This window comes from Puma concolor, chromosome F2, assembly GCF_028749965.1.
Source record: "Puma concolor isolate L17-30 chromosome F2, mPumCon1.1.hap2, whole genome shotgun sequence".
Classification (NCBI taxonomy): domain Eukaryota; kingdom Metazoa; phylum Chordata; class Mammalia; order Carnivora; family Felidae; genus Puma; species Puma concolor.
In genome coordinates this window covers 63,225,391-63,247,041 of record NC_141684.1, presented here as the reverse complement: position 1 = coordinate 63,247,041, position 21,651 = coordinate 63,225,391, and the positions used below count along the sequence as shown (strand labels likewise).

General features: G+C 38.4%; 1 protein-coding gene and 1 long non-coding RNA gene across 2 annotated transcripts in view; one reads left to right on the top strand and one right to left on the bottom strand.

Annotated features, from left to right (window-relative positions):
* The first annotated feature begins 168 nt into the window (after positions 1 to 168).
* On the top strand, positions 169 to 21,626 carry LOC147572058 (uncharacterized). Its single transcript, XR_015246852.1, has 2 exons — positions 169 to 309; positions 21,156 to 21,626. It is a non-coding gene; the product is annotated as an uncharacterized LOC147572058 (long non-coding RNA).
* The window catches only part of LACTB2 (lactamase beta 2), a 32,910-nt gene continuing 26,056 nt past the window's right edge, over positions 14,798 to 21,651 (bottom strand). The window contains exons 5-7 of the mRNA XM_025922615.2: positions 19,273 to 19,421; positions 15,621 to 15,702; positions 14,798 to 15,012 (exon numbers count right to left, since the gene is read on the bottom strand). Of these exons, the coding sequence (XP_025778400.1) occupies positions 14,969 to 15,012; positions 15,621 to 15,702; positions 19,273 to 19,421 (275 nt within the window). The 3' untranslated portion in view covers positions 14,798 to 14,968. The remainder of the gene's footprint in view (positions 15,013 to 15,620; positions 15,703 to 19,272; positions 19,422 to 21,651) is intronic.

Genomic DNA, 21,651 nt, shown 5'->3' with positions numbered 1-21,651 from the left:
CAGAGAGAGAGGGAGACACAGAATCGGAAACAGGCTCCAGGCTCCGAGCCATCAGCCCAGAGCCCGACGCGGGGCTCGAACTCACGGACCGCGAGATCGTGACCTGGCTGAAGTCGGACGCTTAACCGACTGCGCCACCCAGGCGCCCCATAAATGGACTTTATTTATATGGCATAGAACATGGTTTCTTGGAAGATCTATCAGAATAATCCCAAGGAAAGACCCAGACTAATCTGGCTTGGTAGCATGATCATTCCTGGGTCCATTTTTATGGCCCATTGTGGTCACCCACTTTTCCCTGTGGGTAGGGTAAGTGAGTTTGTTACTGGAGGGTGTGGAAGAAGGGGTGTTGGGCAAATAACATGAACCACCACAGGTGCTTCAGAGAACATGGTGTAAAGGTTCTGGAGGTGGAGGAACAGCAGGAAGTGGTTGGATCAGGGGAGAAAAATCCAACAGCAGCATGAGCATGAGTGAATGAGTGTAACAGAGGGTGGGGTGACTCGTATTTGAGGCAACGGTCGAGGACCGTGGAGACGTGTGTAGTAAGGATTTCGGAAACAATCTCAGCAGACACAGATAGACAAGGGGGTCTTAGTTTGAATTTGTTGTGCTTTCAAGAGGGTCCTAGTTCTCAGGAACAGACAGGAAAATGGTAGTAGGTAAGCAGTTCCTGGGGAGGTTGTCACATTTGGGAGATGCTTCATAAAATAATTGGGCAATTACATCTGCCCGGGAGGCCATCCAGTAGATCACTTTCATCTGAGGAGGATGAAATAATGAACCCATCTTTCTGTGCAAAATGCTTTCTTAAACTGCTTTTAACATTAGGTCTTGTGCCTCAGGGGATTTGTGACTGATTGAACTGAGTTGATATCTTGGAGCCATCAAAAATGGTATAGGGCTCAGTGCCTCTAAGACAAAGCTTACAGCACCAATGAAAACAACTAAAATGTGTATAGTTTCTTGCAGCCTCCCAAGTGCTGTTCATAATATTAATTTTTACCTCATGTCAACCTGGAACCTAATGTTATTCCTATTTCAAATGAGGAAACAGAGGCTCAGCAAAATGACTTGTTTAAGGTTTTACAACTATTACATTTTAACTCCCAAGATGAAGAATGTGAATTCTATCTTATAAAAATCTCATAATCTTATGTAAGATTTTACCAGAGAGCAAATTTGGTGTTTTGTGGAGTTTAATTGGTATAAATCAAAGTGAAATAATCATAAGGACTATGTGACTATATTCTGTCAATAATAACAACAACAAAAATAATAGCAACTGATATTTATTGGGTACCAAGCATTATGCTGAACACTACGGATATTTAATACTCATAACAACTTATTGAGTTAGGTACTGTTACCATTCCTTTTCTTCAGATGAGAAATTGGTTGGACAAATACTATTGCTAAACCATTACCGTTAACCACCACCGCCAGCACCACGATGAATGAGAACAGGAATTGAACGAATACAGAGAAATCAGTAGTTTACTTTAATTTGGGGCAGGAGTACCAGACTGGGGAAAACAGAAAGGGGTCTATCCCTGAGACTAAGACAAATGTTAAGTTTTGTCCCTGTGAAACAGGGCAGTTTTATTTCCTAGGCAATTTATCACTCCTTCTGAGATCACTCATAATCACGGGCATTTTCTTTGGTCTTCAGACTGCATCCACATCCTCAAATTAGGGCATAAATATTGCCCTGCTAAGTGGAGGGGGATTAAAAGAAATGAGTAACCAAGGACTAATTCAGCTGGGGATGTGGAAAAAATGGTGATGCTATTTACCTAAAGGGCGAATTGGAAGAGGGCAGTAATCAGGAATGTAAAATTGCACATCGATGTGTGGTCTTTGGGAGACAGCCAAATGAAGAGTTTCTGCAGTTAGCAAAGGATTTAGGCCTGGGGCTTTAGTGAATGATTCAAGTTCAAGCATACATCTGGAAATTGTTCAGCATGATGGTAATGGTTGACACCACTAAAATGGATTCGATCTTTGAGGTGGTGAATAAAAAGAAAGAAACAATGTATTTAGTCTGGGGAGTACCCTTAGCAAAGAGATTGAAAAGGGATCAGAAACTTAATTATGTATATGGCATTTAATAACAATGATTTTCAGAGTGCCTTTCAAACAGTAATTTCCTATGAAGCTTCCATAAAATCTGAATGATGAAACTTTTAAGCCCACCAGATTCTTTTACTCTATAATCCCAATAAGTGATTTATTTTAGGCTAAAATGCCCTTGCAAGGAATGTGCTGGTCCAAAGGATAGTATTATTACAAGTTATTTCCTCTGAAGTTGAAACTCATTAAAAAATACTGAACCAGACAAGTAATAAAATGAGGGAAAGAAAAGGAGAATAATTACATTAAAGAACTGAATTTTAAGAAAAATTGCTTTAAGACTAGTTTCCAGGAAGCCAAGGCAAAAAGTGAACATGGTGAATTATCTAGACATCATCTCACGTATAGTTTTGAAACATGGTTAATGTTTAGTCTTACATGGATTCTCTTTTACCTGGAGTATCTCATGAATGGGTTTTACAGGGGGTCTGGGATGCATGTATTTTTAAAAATTTCCCCAGGCAATTTTGATAATTAGCCAAATTTGATGAACACTAGTCTAATAAAGAAAGCACAGCAGTTCATAGAAAAGAAAACCTTTTATCCAGCTCTGAAATCTGAAAGGGATTTTGTTCCATGGAAACCAAAGAACACTGAATAATAAAATAGACAATGTCCTTGATAGGTAGCATTAAAAAAAAAGATAGAGATTTTATTTGTGTGTATCTCACAGCAACCTTTGATAAATAAAAGCCAACAACCCAATACTAAATTAGAATTCTTTTTTTTTTAATTTACATCCAAATTAGCATATAGTGTAACAATGATTTCAGGAGTAGATTCCTTAGGGCCCCTTACCCATTTAGCCCATCCCCCCTCCCAAAACCCCTCCAGTAACCCTCTGTTTGTTCTCCATATTTAAGAGCCTCTTATGTTTTGTCCCCCTCCCTGTTTTTATATTATTTTTGCTTCCCTTCCCTTATGTTCATCTGTTTTGTATCTTAAAGTCCTCATGTGAGTGAAGCCTTATGATATTTGTCTTTCTCTAATTTCGCTTAGCATAATACCCTCTAGTTCCATCCACATAGTTGCAAAAGGCAAGATTTCATTCTTTTTGATTGCTGAGTAAGACTCCATTGTCTATACATACCACATCTTCTTTATCCATTCATCCATTGATGGACATTTGGGCTCTTTCCATCCTTTGGCTATTGTTGATAGTGCTGCTATAAACATTGGGATGCATGTGTCCCTTTGAAACAGCACACCTGTGTTCCTTGGATAAATGCCTAGTAGTGCAATTGCTGGGTCGTAGGGTAGTTCTATTTTTAGTTTTTTGAGGAACCTCCATACTGTTTTCCAGAGTGGCTGCACCAGTTTGCATTCCCACCAGCAGTGCAAAAGAGATCCTCTTTCTCTGCATCCTCGTCAACATCTGTTGTTGCCTGAGTTGTTAATGTTAGCCATTCTGACAGGTGTGAGGTGGTATCTCATTGTGGTGTTGATTTGTATTTCCCTGATGATGAGTGATGCTGAGCATTTTTTCATGTGTCGGTTGGCCATCTGGATGTCTTCTTTGGAGAAGTGTCTATTCATGTCTTTTGCCCATTACTTCATGGGATTATTTGTTTTTTGGGTGTTGAGTTTGGTAAGTTCTTTATAGATTTTGGATACTAACCCTTTATCTGATATGTCGTTTGCAAATATCTTCTCCCATTTTGTTGGTTGCCTTTTAGTTTTGCTGGTTGTTTCCTTTGCTGTGTAGAAACTTTTTATTTTGATGAGGTCCCAATAGTTCATTTTTGCTTTTGTTTCCCTGCCTCCAGAGACTTGTTGAGTAAGAAGTTGCTGCGGGCAAGATCAAAGAGGTTTTTGCCTGCTTTCTCCTCGAGGATTTTGATGGCTTCCTGTCTTACACTGAGATCTTTCATCCATTTTGAGTTTATTTTTGTGTATGGTGTAAGAAAGTGGTCCAGGTTCATTCTTCTGCATGTTGTTGTCCAGTTTTCCCAGCACCACTTGGTGAAGAGACTGTCTTTATTCCATCGGATATTCTTTCCTGCTTTGTCAAAGATTAGTTGGCCATACTTTTCTGGGTCCATTTCTGGGTTCTCTATTCTGTTCCATTGATCTGAGTGTTGGTTTTTGTGCCAGCTAACTTAGAATTCTATTGGTATCAGAAAAGAATCATCTGGGTTGATAGAAGAAATTATATTCCTTGGTCCTCTCTAGAAATTCTGATTTGGTAAATCTGGGAGGTTCCAGAAATGTGTATTTGTAGTAAGCTCCCCAGTTGATAGCGATCCAAGTGGTCCAAGAGCACATTTTGTGCTGAGAGACTAGATGGCTAAGAGTATTCCTGGGAGTTTCAAGTTTAGATACAAAATTTTGAGATATACCATTTTTGATAGACATTTTTACCTTTTTTGAAAACTGAAACAGGAGAAGGAGGCTGGATTATCTACTTCCACAAAGTATGCTGGGAAGACTTCTGTGGTATGAAACCAGAGAGCTTCTGCTAATAAAAATTTTTCTTCACCTCTTGGGAAAATATGAAGAGCATAGGTTGCTTTATATGGCTCCAGAGTAGATGTTAGTCTCACTCTAAAAGGAGGAAATGGATACTGAATGGATTAAAATCTCATGGAATTATGGGGACAAACATGGGAAAACTAAGTAACTGGTCTTTTGTCAGAGAAGTACTTTCCTCCAAACTTAAGTACCAAGGATATCACAGTAGTATTATAATCATGCACAAAATAAGTTCATTATAGCCTGGATTGCTGCAGCCTAATTTATATTTGGAAACCTCTGATTTGGAAAAATACTATTTTCTTCAGAGGAGTGCTTCTATGGGGCCAAAGTTCTTAAAAACGCTAGTAAACATAAGTGAGGAAATCTGTCATTTTAGTGTTAGCTTGCCTGCAAATTCTGTAGTGGGTAACTTGACCAACCACAGAGAAAGTATTTGTTGAGAGATAGAGGCAAAATCTGTTTCTCTTTACATTGGCTAGTTACTGAATCCTAAATTCAGTTTAGATCTCAATGGGAGAAACTTGAACTATGATAGATCTTTAGTACTGTACTGTGTTATGATTGGAATACAAAGTTGTGATCTACCATACAGCTATAAATAGCACTCTGCTGGCTTCGGGTAACCTCAGGTCTAGTTATCTTTAGATGGTTTCATACTGCAGTGAAACTTTAAAGGCCATGGACGTCCAGTTCACCTTCATTCTCCAGGTCCTACAGTCTAGATACTAGGTATAGGATTTCCTCTTAGGGGAATCTTTATGCTTGAGATTTGTATCCATTAAGGATTATGAACTTGGAAGATTCTTACCCTTTGGGCTAAGAGAACAGTAAATAAGCATGTGTCTCTTATTGTTTACAATTCCTGAGGATTTTTGCAAGAGCAAATTCTATGACAAAAGTGCTTGCTCCACTGGACTAAAAGAGTTGGAACTTACCCATTGCATACTATCACTATTTTGACATTAAAATGTTTAGTTTATATCACATTTATTTAAAAATTTCTTTTAAAATTTTTTATTTAAAATATTTTAAAAATATTTAAAAGTTTATTTAAAAATCAAATAGTGCCAACAGGAAAACCCTTTCCCAATCTCTTCCTTTTTTTAAGATGCCTTTTCTGGCATTAATGAAATTCTAACCCTTTTATTTCCTGATTTATCAATTTTAGACTTTATTGACTTTTTATTATCATAGGTGATGATTCAGCACTCACAACCTCTTATTTCCTTTCCTCTATTATCCTTATACCACATTAAAAAAAAGTTTATTTACTCATTTTGACAGAGGGAGGGAGGGAGAGGGAGAGAGAAAGAGCAAGTGAGCATGAGTAGGAGAAAGGCAGAGAGAGGGAAAGAGAGAATCTCAAGCAGGCCTTATGCTGTCAGCATGGAGCCCGACACAAGGCTGGATCCCAGGACCCAAGAGATCATGACCTGAGCCGAAATCAAGAGTCAGATGCTTAACTGACTGAGCCACCGAGGTGCCCCCTTGACACAATTTTTAGTCAGTGTTTACATTATTGCCTAGGTAGAATTGCAGAGACCAAAACTATTTCATAATTATTCCTTCCTTGTGTAGCTTGTGTTTTTTGGAATCAGTGCTTGCCTCATTTTTTCCCCCACCAGTATAGTTTTCTATTTACTGACCATTGTTTCAGTTGTTCAGCTAGTGCTGTTGTAGGACCACCACAGATTTTTCCTCCCAAAGGCTCAGGAGTACCAGATAATCAATCAGTTTCCCCTCTGGAGATCTCTTTTTGAAGCCCCTAACTCCTCCTGCCCCGAAATAAATAAATAAATAAATAAATAAATAAATAAATAAATAAATAAATAAATAAATAAATCTAGAGCAGGGTTTAGGCACACCTTTGCCTTAGAATGTACTTTTGACATTTTTCTATTTTGGATTTACTATATCAGTTGTGTGCCTTTTTCTTGTTCTTCTGGAGTACATTATCCAGCAGTTCCTGAGAGGTGCATGGCAGACATAAACTTTTTGAGTCCTTGCATTCACACATGGCTGATAGCTTGGTTGGTTATAAACTTCTAGGACAAATAATTTCTCCCTCAGATTATTGAAGGCATTATGTCCTAATACACACTGAAAAACAAAAACAAAAACAAAAAAACAGTGCCGTTTCGATTCATGCTCCCTTCCAAGTGACTCCAAATCCCCAATCCTACTACCATACCCACAACCCAGAATCTTTTAAGATCTCCTCCTTAGCCCCTGAAATTTTATAACGTTATGCTCAGAAATCTTATAATGTTATGACTTAGTGTGGGTTGTTTTATCTTTTTTGTATTGCTGGGCATTAGTAGACCCTTTCAACTGAAAGACTCATGTCCTTCAGTTCTAGGAAATTTTTTTGTACTTCTCCTTTGATAGTTTCTGCCCAATTTCAGTCCTTTTTTTCTGGAACCCCAATTACTTTGATGTTGTACCTCCCAGTTTTCTCCCAAAATCTTCTATCTTTTCCCTTCTGTTTTCCATCTTTGTTTTGTTTTCCAAAATTTCTATTTATTTTGGTTATATCTTTACTTAATCAGGCTTTTTCCTAGAGCTGTTTTTCACAGCATCCTGTTCTTGTTTTACAAATTATAATACCTTCCCTTATCTAAGAACACTAATAATTAAAATATTTTTTGTATACTCTTTTTTTCCCTATCCCTGCTTATTTTGTTCTTTCATTTCTTATGAACTTTGGATTTCTGTTTATATTAAGAGATATTGATTGGGAACTGTATATATGTGTGGGTGGGCTTCCCTGGAGGGAGATACAGCTAATCTGTTGGAGAACTCCTATACAAATTTATGTAAAGTTCTTTTTTTTTTTTTTTTGTCTGTACCATTCACTTTCTCTAGAGATGAAATTCCCAATATTCTATCTAACATTCATCTCCTTGGAAGCCACTGTTCTGGGGACAGGTAAGGAAAGGGGAATGGGAGTTTACTGTTCTTTCACTTAATTTTTTTTTTCTGGCCTTCCACTTCTAAGAATAAACTTTGGTTTCTTTTTTGGGGCAGCTGTTGCCTGGCTGTGTATCACTCGGGCATGTTGCACATATAAGCTTTCAACAATCCCACTTTTAGAACAGAGCACTGCCCCCACCTTCTGTAGCACCTGGTGCCTGTAAGTCCTAATCTTCTGAAAGGGTTGTTAGGGTGACTTGGCTCTCTTCCTTCCTACAGCAATTTCAGGATATAGTTTTATCTCTGCCCTAGCTCTATCTGTAGTCCTGCAAAATTTGGTTGTAATCTATGCAGTCCCCTCTTGCATTCTGTCTTCTCAGGTTTATACGTTTTACTATTATTTTTTTAATCTATAACTCTGTATACTTAGTATGTATTATTTTTTATTGGGTCTTGGAAAGGAGTAGCAATAAACATGTAGTAAATCTGCCACAAATGGTACTAAATAGAATTACATTCTCAAAGAATAACGCTTACTGTTTTTTAAAACTGCCTGTAATGTTAATGGATTTTAATGTGGATTTCTTGGGGATTCAGAATTTTAGCATTTATGTGCAATCTTTCAGGATAAAATTGGTAATATGCAGTAACAGTGTGGTAATATTGTTGAGGATTTAATGTTATATAATCCAATAATGGGTAAAATAAGCATAAACAACACATAAGAGTCTTTATTTAATACTACTGACCTTTTTTTTTTTTTTTTTGGCTGGTAAAACACCTCTGTCCTAGTGATTACCCTATCCTTGATCAAGCTATTTTTGGTATCTTTCCAGAGATATTTTCTGCATATGCAAGTAAATACACCTATACATATCCCTCCTCCATTTTAATTCCAAATGTTTCAGAAGGCCCAGCTCCATGGAGGTTGGAAGTAAGACTTTCACAATCAATGTTTCAAATATTGAACCTTTTTCTTCTATCAAAATGAAGTCTCCTTTCAAGCACCCTGCCCCCCCCTCCCCCGCCCAACGGAATGGGGGAAAGACCGATAATGGTGCATTTTCCCGGTCCAACAATGCCTGAAGTTCGTAGCGTGTCTCACGCCGGTCCACGCTCTGGTAAGCACAGAGTGATTTGCAAGGGAGGTGGTGCTAATGTATCGTCCTGGCAGGTTGAAGAAACACCTGTACTTGAATCTTTTCTCGTTTTCTCTAGGATTTTAGCTTCCCTGCTACTAGCCAATTTTACTTTTTCTTGAAGTGACAATCGGGGACGTGAAGATACTCCCAAATAACTTAAAAACACTCAAAAACTCTCACAGAAATACACAGGAAAGGTTCAGTTTGCATAGAGTTGGTCCGGACATTCTGTGAGCTACTGCAGGGAACTGTTTTATTATACACTGGAAGGAGAGGAAAGCAATTCAGTAAGGAATCCATATTGCTCTAGAATCTTCCTGCGACTCTTCTTTATCTGAGAACAGACCTCACCCACTCTGGCTACAGGGGTAGGCATGTGACCAAACCTGGGCCAAATTACAGTACCTTATGTCCTGTACAGCTGAGACTGGCCTAAGGAATGGGTAATGAGCCAGTGTAAGTCACGGAGCCCTTCCCCTAGGATTTTTTCAAACAGAATCTGAAAGCATCAGTTTTGCTTGCTGGTTATGGAGCGGTTAGGATATGAGCCCAGAGAGGCCTGTAGCCATGTCTCCTGCCTTGTGAAGAAGCCAGTCTGATCCGCAAAAAAGGAAATAGAGGTGAGAGGTTTGGGGTTGTATTGATGGGATCCATATCTTTATTCTTGTTCGCAAGCCTGGCTCCACCCTTATCCTTCTTAGGTTGGTTACATGTGCCAACCAACTTCCCCTTTTGCTTAAACTAGTTGAAAATAAGTTTCTGTCACGTGCAGCAAAATAGATCTTGCCTATTCGGCTCCAGTTCCAAAGACCTAAGTGCCTCCTAGGTATCTCCCTCTGTATGTTCCTTGGTACTTCCAACTCATCTATAGTACAATGCATCTTTCCTTCCTTAACCCATTCTGCCTTCTCTATTTCCTGTATTTTCTCATCCTGGTTATCAGGTCAACATCTACCCAGATGCCCAAGCCAGAAATCTAGATCTCTACTAGACTTCTCCTTTTCTACTTGATCCCCCTCTTTCAAGATCTAGTAGTTTCTAAGTGCTATTCCTTTTCTTAAATACTTCTTATACCCTGTCTTCTACTACCTTTGAGACCCCTTCTGCTGCTCTTTTTCTTCTCACTGTACTGAAAAGGCCAATCTCAGAATCCTTACCCAGTCCACTGTTGAATGGGGCTCCCTTCTGGTCCCAGATGATTGGTCTAGAGTAGTTACATAAAGGCTGGTCAGTAATATAAAAGATGGGATGGCAGGAAAGCACTCTTGAACAGGGACACTGAAGGTTAATTACACCAAGCAGGTCCTCTTCTAGGAGGAGATCTGCATCTGAGACATGTACAGGTCTACTCAGTTGTTGTGAAACAGAAGTTGAAGATATACAGAGAAAGGCAAAAGTGATGACAAGGAGAATGCAAATTCTTGAGTAAACAGAAAATGTGTTTTAGCAGAAGCTGTGAGTAATTCAAAACTACTGAAAGGATATATTGAAAGGAGGGTATAGTAATTGGCTATGACAAACAAAGAGGAATGAAATCACAATGGTTGGGAACCAACTCTTGCTGTTGGGAAGACAACAAAATAATACTACAACTGCTCTAGACTATAATTAACTGTAAAAAAATTTTTTTTAATTTAATTTTTTTAATTTACATCCAAATTAGTTAGCATATAGTGCAACAATGATTTCAGTAGATTCCTTCGTGCCCCTTACCCATTTAGCCCCCCACCCAACAACCCCTCCAGTAACCCTCTGTTTGTTCTTCATATTTAAGAGTCTCTTCTGCTTTGTCCCCCTCCATGTTTTTATATTATTTTTGCTTCCCTTCCCTTATGTTCATCTGTTTTGTCTCTTAAAGTCCTCATATGAGTGAAGTCATATGATTTTTGTCTTTCTCTGACTAATGTCACTTAGCATAATACCCTCCAGTTCCATTCATGTAGTTGCAAATGGCAAGATTTCATTCTTTTTGATTGCTGAATAATACTCCATTGTATATATATATAAACCACATCTTCTTTATCCATTCATCCATTTGGGCTCTTTCCATCCTTTGGCTATTGTTGATAGTGCTACTATAAACATGGGGGTGCATGTGTCCCTTCGAAACAGCACACCTGTATCCCTTGGATAAATGCCTAGTAGTGCAATTGCTGGGTTGTAGGGGAGTTCTATTTTTAGTTTTTTGAGGAACCTCCATACGTTTTCCAGAGTGGCTGCACCAGCTCGCATTCCCATATGATTAACTTTCTAATTCCTAAATTATGCATATTCCAGCCTGTGCGAAGCATGGCTGGATGACAATACATTGGTTCCTGTGAAATTTCTATGTTCCCTTGATTCTTTTTGTCTCTAAGACCTCAACCCACAAACATTATACTTAGTTCTCCAACCATGTGATGCTCTGCCATATCTGTTTATGTGCATACACTATTTCTTCCAACTGGAACAATTCTTCTCATCTCCTAAACATCTCTAACTTCTAGGAGTGCCTGGGTGGCTCAGTCAGTTGAGTGTCCAACTTTGGCTCAGGTCATGATCTCATGGTTCATGGGTTCAAGCCCCACGTTGGGCTGTGTGCTGACAGCTTGGAGCCTGGGGTCTGCTTCAGATTCTGTCTCCCTGTCTCTGCCCTGCACATTCTCTCTCTTCTCTCAAAAAAATTAAAAAAAAATGTAAACATTTCTAACTTCTTTACCTGGATACCACTTACTCATCTTTGAAGACTGGGCTCAGGCTCCTCTAAGCTTTTTTTTTTTTTTTTAATTTTTAAAGTTTACTTATTTTGAGAGAGAAAGAGAGAGGCAGGGAGGGGCAGAGGAGAGGGAGAGGGGGAGGGAGAAAGAGAATCCCAAGCAGGAGCTTGGAGCGTGGAGCTCAAATTCATGACCTGAGCCGAAACCTAGTGGGTTCAACCGACTGAGCCACCCAGGTGCCCCATCCTCTAAGCTTTCTATAACCCAGCCAAATTTCATGGTACCGCATATTGTAACTATGTATCTCCAGAACTAGAATATAAGCTTCTTTTGAGAGCAGAGATGCTGTTTTGTTCCCCTTTGTGTCCCCAGTGCCTGATCCAGTACCCAGCACAAAGCAGGTATTTAATGAATGCCATTGTTTTTGTTAAAGGTCAGTTGCTTAGACTCTGAAAAATCAGGAAGTTGAAGGGCCTTCCATTATCACCCCTCCTCCAATAGGTCCACTTGTAGTGGTGCCATGGTACTTAAACAAGACCATGATTACATGGCTTTGTGCAGATTTCTTCAGTTCAGAATGCCCTTCTCATCCCTGTCCCCTCACTCCCTCCAAGAACAGAAGTAGGGAGACCAGAGTTATGGGCTATGGCAGTTGTCCAAGCAAAAAAGGGTGACAGCCTGGGCTAAGGACTATTGGTGGAGTAAGAGGCAGAGACAAGTTCCAGAGCTGGAACAGTCAGTATGTACTTGATGAAGAACTGGATATGATATGAGGGATGGGGCATATCAAAAATAACTATTGGGTTTTCTGGTTTGATCAACTGCTGTTTTATTCAAAGAGATTGGAAAGAATGGAGGACATGCAAATTAAGAGGTAAACTAAACATTCACATACACACATAATCAGACTTCTTGTCTAAATTTTGCTGGTATCTGCTATACTTAGGGAATGGGAATACAGATTTTTTTTTTTTTTTTGGTGGTGGTGTTGGGGAAAATATTTATAGCCATTTTTTAACATTTTTAAAAAGTTTTTAAAATGTTTATTCATTTTTGAGAGACAGAGTGATACAGAGCATGAGTGGGGGAGGGGCAGAGAGAGAGGGAGACACAGAATCCGAAGCAGGCTCCAGGCTCTGAGCTGTCAGTACAGAGCCCGACGCGGGGCCCGAACTCACGAACCAGGAGATCATGACCTGAGCTGAAGTCAGATGCCCTAGCTGACTGAGCCACCCAGGCGCCCACATTTTTTTTTTTTTTTTAACAATTTTTAAGTATACTGTTCAGTGGCATTAAATACATTCATGATTTATGTACAATCATGATCACAATCATCTATTTCCAGAACTTTTTCATCTTCCCAAATTGAATTCCTTACCCACCAAACACTTATGCCCCATTTCTCTGTCTCTCCCAGTCTCTGGCATCTACCATTCATTCTTTTAAAAAAAAAATTTTTTTTTTAACGTTTATTTATTTTTGAGACAGAGAGAGACAGAGCACGAACGGGGGAGGGTCAGAGAGAGAGGGAGACACAGAATCTGAAACAGGCTCCGGGCTCCGAGCTGTCAGCACAGAGCCCGATGCGGGGCTCGAACTCACAGACTGAGATCATGACCTGAGCCAAAGTCGGAGGCTCAACCGACTCAACCACCCAGGCACCCCACCATTCATTCTATTTTCTGTCTCTTATCAATTGGACTACACTAGGTATCTCAAATAAGTGGAATCGTGTAGTATTTGTCCCTCTGTACTGGCTGATATCACTTAGAATAATGTCTTCAAGTTTCACCCATACTGTAGCATGTGTCAGAATCTCCTTCCCTTTTTTTTAAAAAAATTTTTTTTTTTTAACATTTATTTATTTTTGAGACAGAGAGAGAGAGAGAGAGAGCATGAACAGGGAGGGTCAGAGAAAGAGGGAGACACAGAATCCGAAACAGGCTCCAGGCTCTGAGCTGTCCGCACAGAGTCCGACGCGGGGCTCGAACCCACAGACTGTGAGATCATGACCTGAGCCGAAGTCGGACGCTTAACCGACTGAGCCACCTAGGCGCCCCTATCTCCTTCCTTTTTAAGGCTGAATCATAGTCCATTGTCTGTACATACACCATTTTAGTTACCCATTCATCCTTAAATAGATACTTGGGTTGCCTCCACCTCTGGCTATTTTGAATAACACTGCCTTCATGAACCTGGGCGTGTAAATATCTATTCAAGTCTTTGCTTTCAATTCTTTTGGGTATATACCAGAAGTGGAATTGTTGAATTGTATGGTAATTCTATGTTTAACTTTGGAGGAGCCACCACAATGTTTTCTATAGCAGCTGCACCATTTTACATTCCACCAGTGATGCCCGAGGGTTCCAATTTCTCCACATCCTCCCCAATACTTTTATTATTATTTTTTTTGATAATAGTCATTCTAATAGGGATGAAGTGGTATATCATTGTGGTTTTAATTTTCATTTCTGCCGTGATTAGTGATGTCCAGCATATTTTCCTGTGCTTATTGGCCATTTGTTTATCTTCTTTGGAGAAATGTCTATTTAAGTCCTTTGCCCATTTTTGAATGGAGTTGTTTATTTTTGTTATTGTTGAGTTCACAGTTATTTTGTAATGTGAAATGGTTTCAGGAACACAATAGGTCTCTAAAGCATGAGAATAAGTGTCTAGAATAGTATGAACATGCTGGGGACCTTGGGAAAAGGAGCAGAAAGAGGTGAGGATATCAAAAAAAGCTTAAAAAAATTTTGTAGTCTTACCTTTAGGAAAGAATTTTAAAAGGGCCATTTCTCAGGATTCTGAGCTCATTTTAGTATTGTAGTTTGGCAACCTTGTGGGTTAAATAAGCACTGGAGAGCTGCCCTGAGAACCTAACTCCTATTCAAGAACACTACTTATATAAAAAATGCCCTGTCTTATAAATCCTCTAATTAATTAAAAAAACAACTTTTGGTATATAATTCATATATATGCTGATGACTACATACTAAAAACTAAACTTGAAAAAGTATGTTGGTTGTAGTAATGGACTACAGAAATAATTATTATATAATGACTTTAATTGGCATTATGCCAATGTTGATGTTCATAAATTATTGTGGGATACCATTATAAGAAAATATACAAGATACAGGGCTATAGAACTAAAATAAAATCATAATTGATAGAAGCATGAAAACAAAGCTGTTATCTACAGACGTAAAGAAGGATTATGTAGAAATCTGTGCTGTTAACTGCAGCAGCTGGAGAAAATGGTATTATTGGCCATTTGTAATAGATAACTAATCTCCAAGAATAATATTCAGTTTTAAATTACACAAATTCTATTATTTTTAAAGTAGCCATTTTATTGAATCTGTTGAACATGGATACATTGTTGGATTCTGAATTTTTGATAAAATGTTATACGACTCAGGTTAGATAAGTAACATGTAAAATGTAAAATGTAATATTTATTTTAGAAGAAAATATGACAATATTTTAAAGTATATCTAGGGTTGTTTTCAATGTTCTATACTCTGTCTTTCGTATAAATAATTAACAGTTAAGAAAATCACACCATTCTCTAAAAACAAACCAACACAAGCTTGCATCAATCTGCAACTAAAGATTAGCTTTCCATTTCTTGTCAGGATCCATGTTGCTAACTGTGGAAAGAAAATTAGAGAGTAAAAATTTAACAACAGATAAGCAAATTTAATGGATTTTAAGTTATTTTGTGGCTAGTAAAAGCATTCATTCCTAAAATAATTTTATTGCTCAATATAAAGTGGGTATTTTTTTTATTTTTGGACATTTAAGAGCATTGTTGAGGCTTCTACACAAAATTCAAGCTTTAAGCTTCTTGATTTTAAGGATTAAACTTCTAGAAAGATTAATTTGATGAATTAACCTAAAACTAGTAAAGACAGATTGACTGCTTTAATATCTTTGTGTTACTACCTTTACTACTGCTAAAACATTTGGCTGTTCCCAAGCCTTCTACATGTGAAATTCTTTGTGGTCTTGTGGTTGGGAGAGGAGAAACTATCTTTCCATTACACGCCTTTGATTATAGTTCTGGTGGGTAAGAACTGCAACCCCTAAGCAAAATTCTAATTCCTGTGGGAACTTTAGGTTCCAACTTGTGGTCCACTTTCACTATTAACCCTTCCTAGTGCGTTTCTCCATCTTACAGTGACGTTCAAGGAAGGACTTGTAAGAAAATATTTTAGATGCTGGTAATAAAAGAAGTGAAGTTTGGAAGTATACTTACAGATTTTTCCTTCTTTTTCTAATTTTATTAAATGAAGCAAGACATTATGTTCAGCCATCTTATATAAATGCTCAGGAACAGTCTAAAAGAAAGACAAGAGTGAAAGAAAATATTTCCTTTTTAAAAAAGAAGTAAATCGTTTTGAAACTATTGAAGAAAAAATGCATCAAAAGGGGAAAATTTTAAATACATTTTTATAGAGGAATAATCAAAATGATTTCACCTTGTACATGTCTTGCTTTAGGCCACTGTATTTCTATCTATATACCTGTAGATCAAATAGACTGAACAGTCTAGACAGTTAATAGTGTCAGTTTTGTTCATCACTGAATACCCAGTGCTTAGCATAATGGCACAGAGTAGGAACTCCACATTTTATGAATGAATGAATAAATAAATAAATAACTATAAAAATTATTCTAGATAGTTTTGATGATGCCACAGATCCATTGGCCCTATGGTTTATTTATTAGGTTACATGATAGTATCTTTGTATGTTTCCATTGGTTATACTACCTCTCCCATCATTTAGTTTTCATCCTGAAAATTTCCTTAGACTTCTCTTAAAACACTCATTAAAAATAAAAAAAAAGTTTATTTAAGTTTTTTTGGGGGGAGGGGCAATGAAAGAGGGGTACAGAGGATCCAAAGTGAGCTCTGCATGGACTCATGAACTGCAAGATCATGACCTGAGCTGAAGTCAGATGCTCAACTGACTGAGTCACCCAGGCACCCCTAAGCATTCATGCAACAATGAGTTGTATTGTTGACTCACTTCTTACACAACCAACTTGGCACAGCAGTATCAGATATTAATGTTTCCAAATATAAACTTCTAACCCCCAACTCTCCCTTAAGCTCCATTTACCATATCTGCCATTGTGATCTTCTAATTTTTTTTAAATGTTTATTTTTCAGAAAGAGAGAGAGAGAGAGAGAGCAGGGGAGGGGCAGAGAGAGAGGGAGACAAAGAATCCTAAGCAGGCTCCAGGCTCTGAGCTGTCAGCACAGAGCCCAATGCAGGGCTCGAACCCACAAACTGCAAGATCATGACCTGAGTGGAGGTTGGATGCCCAACCAACTGATCCACCCAGGCGCCCCCAGCATTGTGATCTTCAAGATCTGATTATGTGACTCCTCTCCCAAGATCCTTGAGTGGCTATGCCCAGGTTTATTGGCTAAAGCCCAACTTTTCAGCATGGTGGTGAAAGCTTCCATGATCTGATCATGCTTGCCTTTCTGCCTCATTCCCTGGGATTCCTTTCCTGCCCATCCCCATATGCATTGTGTGCTCCAGTCATATGCAGTTTCTTTGTGGGTTTTCAAATGTACACAATGCTGGTTTATTACTCCCAGGGCATGTTTTTCCTTCTGTCTAGAATGGCTTCTTTTCTCCTATACTCTGGCTTGGGAAATGCTTACTCTTTAAGACTCAATTAAATGATTAAAATTTTAAAGCTTTTCCAGGCAAGCCTTAATACCCTGCATCTTCCATCAGATATAATTTATTCTTCTTTCTTTAATGCTCTGATATACTATAAAGAGGTCTTGGAGGAAGCCTGGTGTGATAGAAAAAGCAAGATATGAGTAGTATCTGACATCTCACTTTTGAGTATGTGACATCTGCTAGTGGTGTACCTTTGGAAGTTACTTAACTCAAACTTTCTGAGTCAGTTTAAAAAAAAATTTTTTTTTTAACATTTATTTATTTTTGAGAGACAGAGAGAGACAGAGTGTGGTGGGGGAGGGGCACAGAGGGAAGAAGACACAGAATCTGAAGCAGGTTCCAGGCTCTGAGCAAGCTGTCAGCACAGAGCCCGACACGGGGCTTGAACCCACGAACCATGAAATCATGACCTGAGCCTAAGTTGCTTAACTGACTGAGTTGCTTAACTGAGCCTAAGATGCTTAACTGACTGAGCTGCTCAGGCGCCCCAGTTTTTTGTTTTTTAAGTCTATTAAATTGGAATAATAGTATCTTCATGTATTGAGAATTCGAGGTATATGAATTAAGGACCTCAAATTACATTTGTAAGTGTGAAACAAGGAGTACAGCATCTAGCACATAATAATGTGTTCAAAAAATGCGAGTTAGTATTACAACTATGTGTTGAACGTGTCTGTCTTCACTAAACTATGAGTCCTTTGAGGGCAGGGATCTCTAATCATCTGTGTAACTCTGTATCTCGTCCATTGTGTGGCACAGGAATCTAGTAAATGTTGACTGAATACATCTCTGTGTAATACCTAGTACTATTCTGTATGCAACAGGTACTTGACACATATATACAGTGAGTATACCTCTGAACATACCTCTGAATGCAGAACCAGCATTTTTTAGGGTATGGGAAACTGCTTAATGTGACTCATCTGGGAGGGTTATGAGTTCTGCTGTCTATACTTAAGTTAGGAGAGAAAACCCCAGTGTACCAATGTATAGTCTAGAGTGGCTATACTCTAGTATTATGAGGAAATGAACTCTTTCACAGAATTTAAATATTTATGTTACCAGGGGCTCCTGGGTGGCTCAGGCAGTTAAGCATCCGACTCTTGATTTCGGTTCAGATCATGATGTCATGGCCGTGGGATTGAGCCCCGAGTTGGGTTCCACATGTGGAGCCTGCTTAGGATTCTCTGTCTGGCTTTCCCTCTACCCCTCCCTTACTCATGCATAAGCATTCTCTCCCCCTCTCTCAGAGAAAGAAACTTTATATTACCGCTTTGCCAGTGGCACTTTTTATCTTTAGCCATTTTAACCACTCATCCCTCCTTTTTAAAACAAAGCACACTGAGTATGATGTGATTGTCTTGATAACTTAGGCCTATGGAACGTTACAGTTCTTTACTAATTATAACTGGGCCCAGGTACTTTTCAAGCTCATCTTTATCCTCCCATGTATCTTATGGCTATACAGGTTGTGGTAGTAGTTATACGTGATATGCTCAGAGGCCACTGACGCGAGGGTTTCTTTTCTCTATATACTAAGTTATTTACTCATGTTCTGTTACATGTACTTTCTCCTTCTTCCTTGTTAGGCATTGCTACTTCTCCCTGCTATCCCAGTATGTCTCTAGCAGATAACCCTTCTCACTTGCTACAGACTAGGACACCAACAATCAAGAGGGATACAATAATACATAAATCGCTATAGGCTGTTGGTAATGGTCTCTCCTACAGAATGAAGTACATAAGGTTTAATGATAGTTCAGAATGGTTTGTTTGGTTTCCCGTGTCCATTTTTGTTTAACTTCTGTGTTCTAGAAAGTTGAGATTGTTGATCTCAAATTTATACAAGCGCACTACTTATAAAATGAACAGACTTATTCTGTTCTGGGATGTGATAAGTCTACCATATGTGTTCTATTACATAGATTCTTCTTCTTCTTTTTTTTTTCATCTATTTATTTATTTTTGAGAGAGAGAAAGTGAGAGCAGGGAGGGGCAGAGGGAGAGAGAGACAGAGAATCCCAGGCAGGCTCTGCTCTGTCAGCTCAGAGCCTGATGCGGAGCTTGAACTCACAAACTGTGAGATCATGACCTGAGCTGAAATCAAGAGTCTGATGCTTTAACCGACTGAGCCACCCAGGTACCCCTGTGTAGAGTATTCTAATAAAACTGTTGCTATGTACAAATAAGATAAATGAAAATTACCTTGTAAATGTTTTTTACCAGCTCCATTGTTGTAAATGATTTTTCAAAATTATCATGAAGTAATGCAAGAATTTGCTGTTCTCGCATATTTCTGTGAGAAATGTATTCCAGAATTTTATCTTCGGCATTATGGATTACTGGGCCGTGTCCTGAATTAGAATTATAATATTTATTTCAAACAGATAAAAAACACTAAGTACAACTGAAATTAATTCAGTCTGTTTAAAAATAATGCACATGATGTACTGAAAAAGCATACTAAGTGTTCTAAATATGAATTTGTGGAAAATGATACAGGTGTAAGAGATTTAAAAATTACATACAAATTTAAAAAATTACATACAAAATTTAAAAATTACATACAAACTCTGGCCAAAACCAGAGTATTATATCAGATAAAATCTGCATGAAGTGTTACTATATACTTAAAAAAAAAAAATTAACAACAAAAACAGTAAGCACATGAGTAAGGATAGGTACTATTTATAGTGTGCTCATTATCTGCCAGGCACTGCTCTAAATGCATAATATATATTATTGTTTTTTTTAAATATGAAATTTATTGTCAAATTGGTTTCCATACAACACCCAGTGCTCATCCCAAAAGGTGCCCTCCTCAATGCCCATCACCCACCCTCTATATATTATTGTTATAAGAGTCCGATGAGGTAGGCACTCTTATCATACCTTCTTTATAACAGAAGTGGGAGTGTAAGGAGGGTAAATAATTTGCCCACGGTTCAACAGTGAGGAGGGGACGGTGCTGGGGTTCTGACTTGTGAGCTTTTAATTACTCTGTGCTCTTACCCACCATGCCACACTTATAAAAGATTGAAAGGAGGAATGTAAAAAGTAGCTTCATGTAAGTGACCAAGATCTATTAAAAATTCACAAGAACCACAGTAAAACTTTAAGCATCTTATGTATAGGCTAGTCATTCAGAAATGCTGACAACCCCGATTAAGTTCTAGTAAAAGTTTTTTTTTAAGTTAAAAAAAAATTTTTTTTAACATTTATTTATTTTGAGAAAGAGAGAGCACGAGTGGGGGGAGGGCAGAGAATCCAAGCCGGCTCCATGCTATTGGCGCAGAGCTTGACGTGGGGCTCGAACTGAGATGAAACCAAGAGCCAGATGCTTATCTGAATGAGCCACCCAGGTGCCCCTAAGTCATATTGAAATTTAGTTGCTCTTTCAGATAGTGCAAATTATGTATGACCCAAGTCTGCAAGAGGGATGTTTAAAATACTTGAGAACAAATTCAGCAGACTAACCTGTTACCATATACAGAGCATGGGCTTTGGTTGGAATATTGACTATCACTTACTAGTTGCGTGGCCATCAGAAGTCTGAATCCCTGAGCTTGTTTCTTCTGCCGTGCAATGAAGATCCCACGACCTGCTTCACTGGGTTTTTGTGAGGACAACACTGTAAAGGTCCCTGCACAGTACCTGAGAGGTAGCAGGCCTTAATATATAGTAGCTATGGTTACAGAATGTATTTTAAGTTCCTGCTATGCCAGTAGGCCAGTTCACTGGAGTCACTAAAGCAAACACTCTAAGAACCTTTACCAAGGCAGCCTCTCATTAGTTTTACTCCAATGTGAGTACATCAAACATGTGCTCTCTTCTCTTTAAAAACAGCTGTCAGCTTCCATTCCTCTTAGGTCATAATAAATCCAAATGCCCAGCTCCACTATGTTTCCTATCCCCTCAGCAGTAGAAACTCATGAAAGAATATAAGGGGATTGAAGACACTGTAATTACAAGTCTCTCCATGGCTCTCTGGTTAGGAACAAGTTGGAAGGACTTAAACAATTAGGTAACCTCGTTTCTTTTTCCTTCTGGGCCCTCTTGTCCAGTCCTATGTCTTTCTTCACTTTTAGGATAAAAGGGAGGTTCATATTGAAGAGCAATGCCGTGACAGCTGAGATACTAAAACAGGCTTCTTTTTCTGGAGAAGTGAAATGAATACACAATTTTACAGTTGACATGGAAGCTACTGATATTTCAATAGCGTGAGTTAAAGAAACTAGAGCTCAGAGTTCACTGCTAACATGCAGTCTACAACAGAAATCAAATTGACAGAAGTGAAGACAGTTTGTGGAATGAAAATGTAAACTTATTTCCTTTGTTTAACAGTTCTATTAATAGCTGTGTAGATATTAAAAAATAACCCTTATATCTTTATATAAAGTTACTAATATTACTCTCAGCCTTTTTAATTGCATGGCTTGATAAGACCTGGGGGGGGGGGGTGATTTAAAGAAGCACTGTCTATCTCTTCAAGCCCTGAAAACATAAATACACATACAGACAAACCAAAATGAACCTTCTCCATCATGTCACACACGTGGATCGCTACATGTAAGAAACTACCCA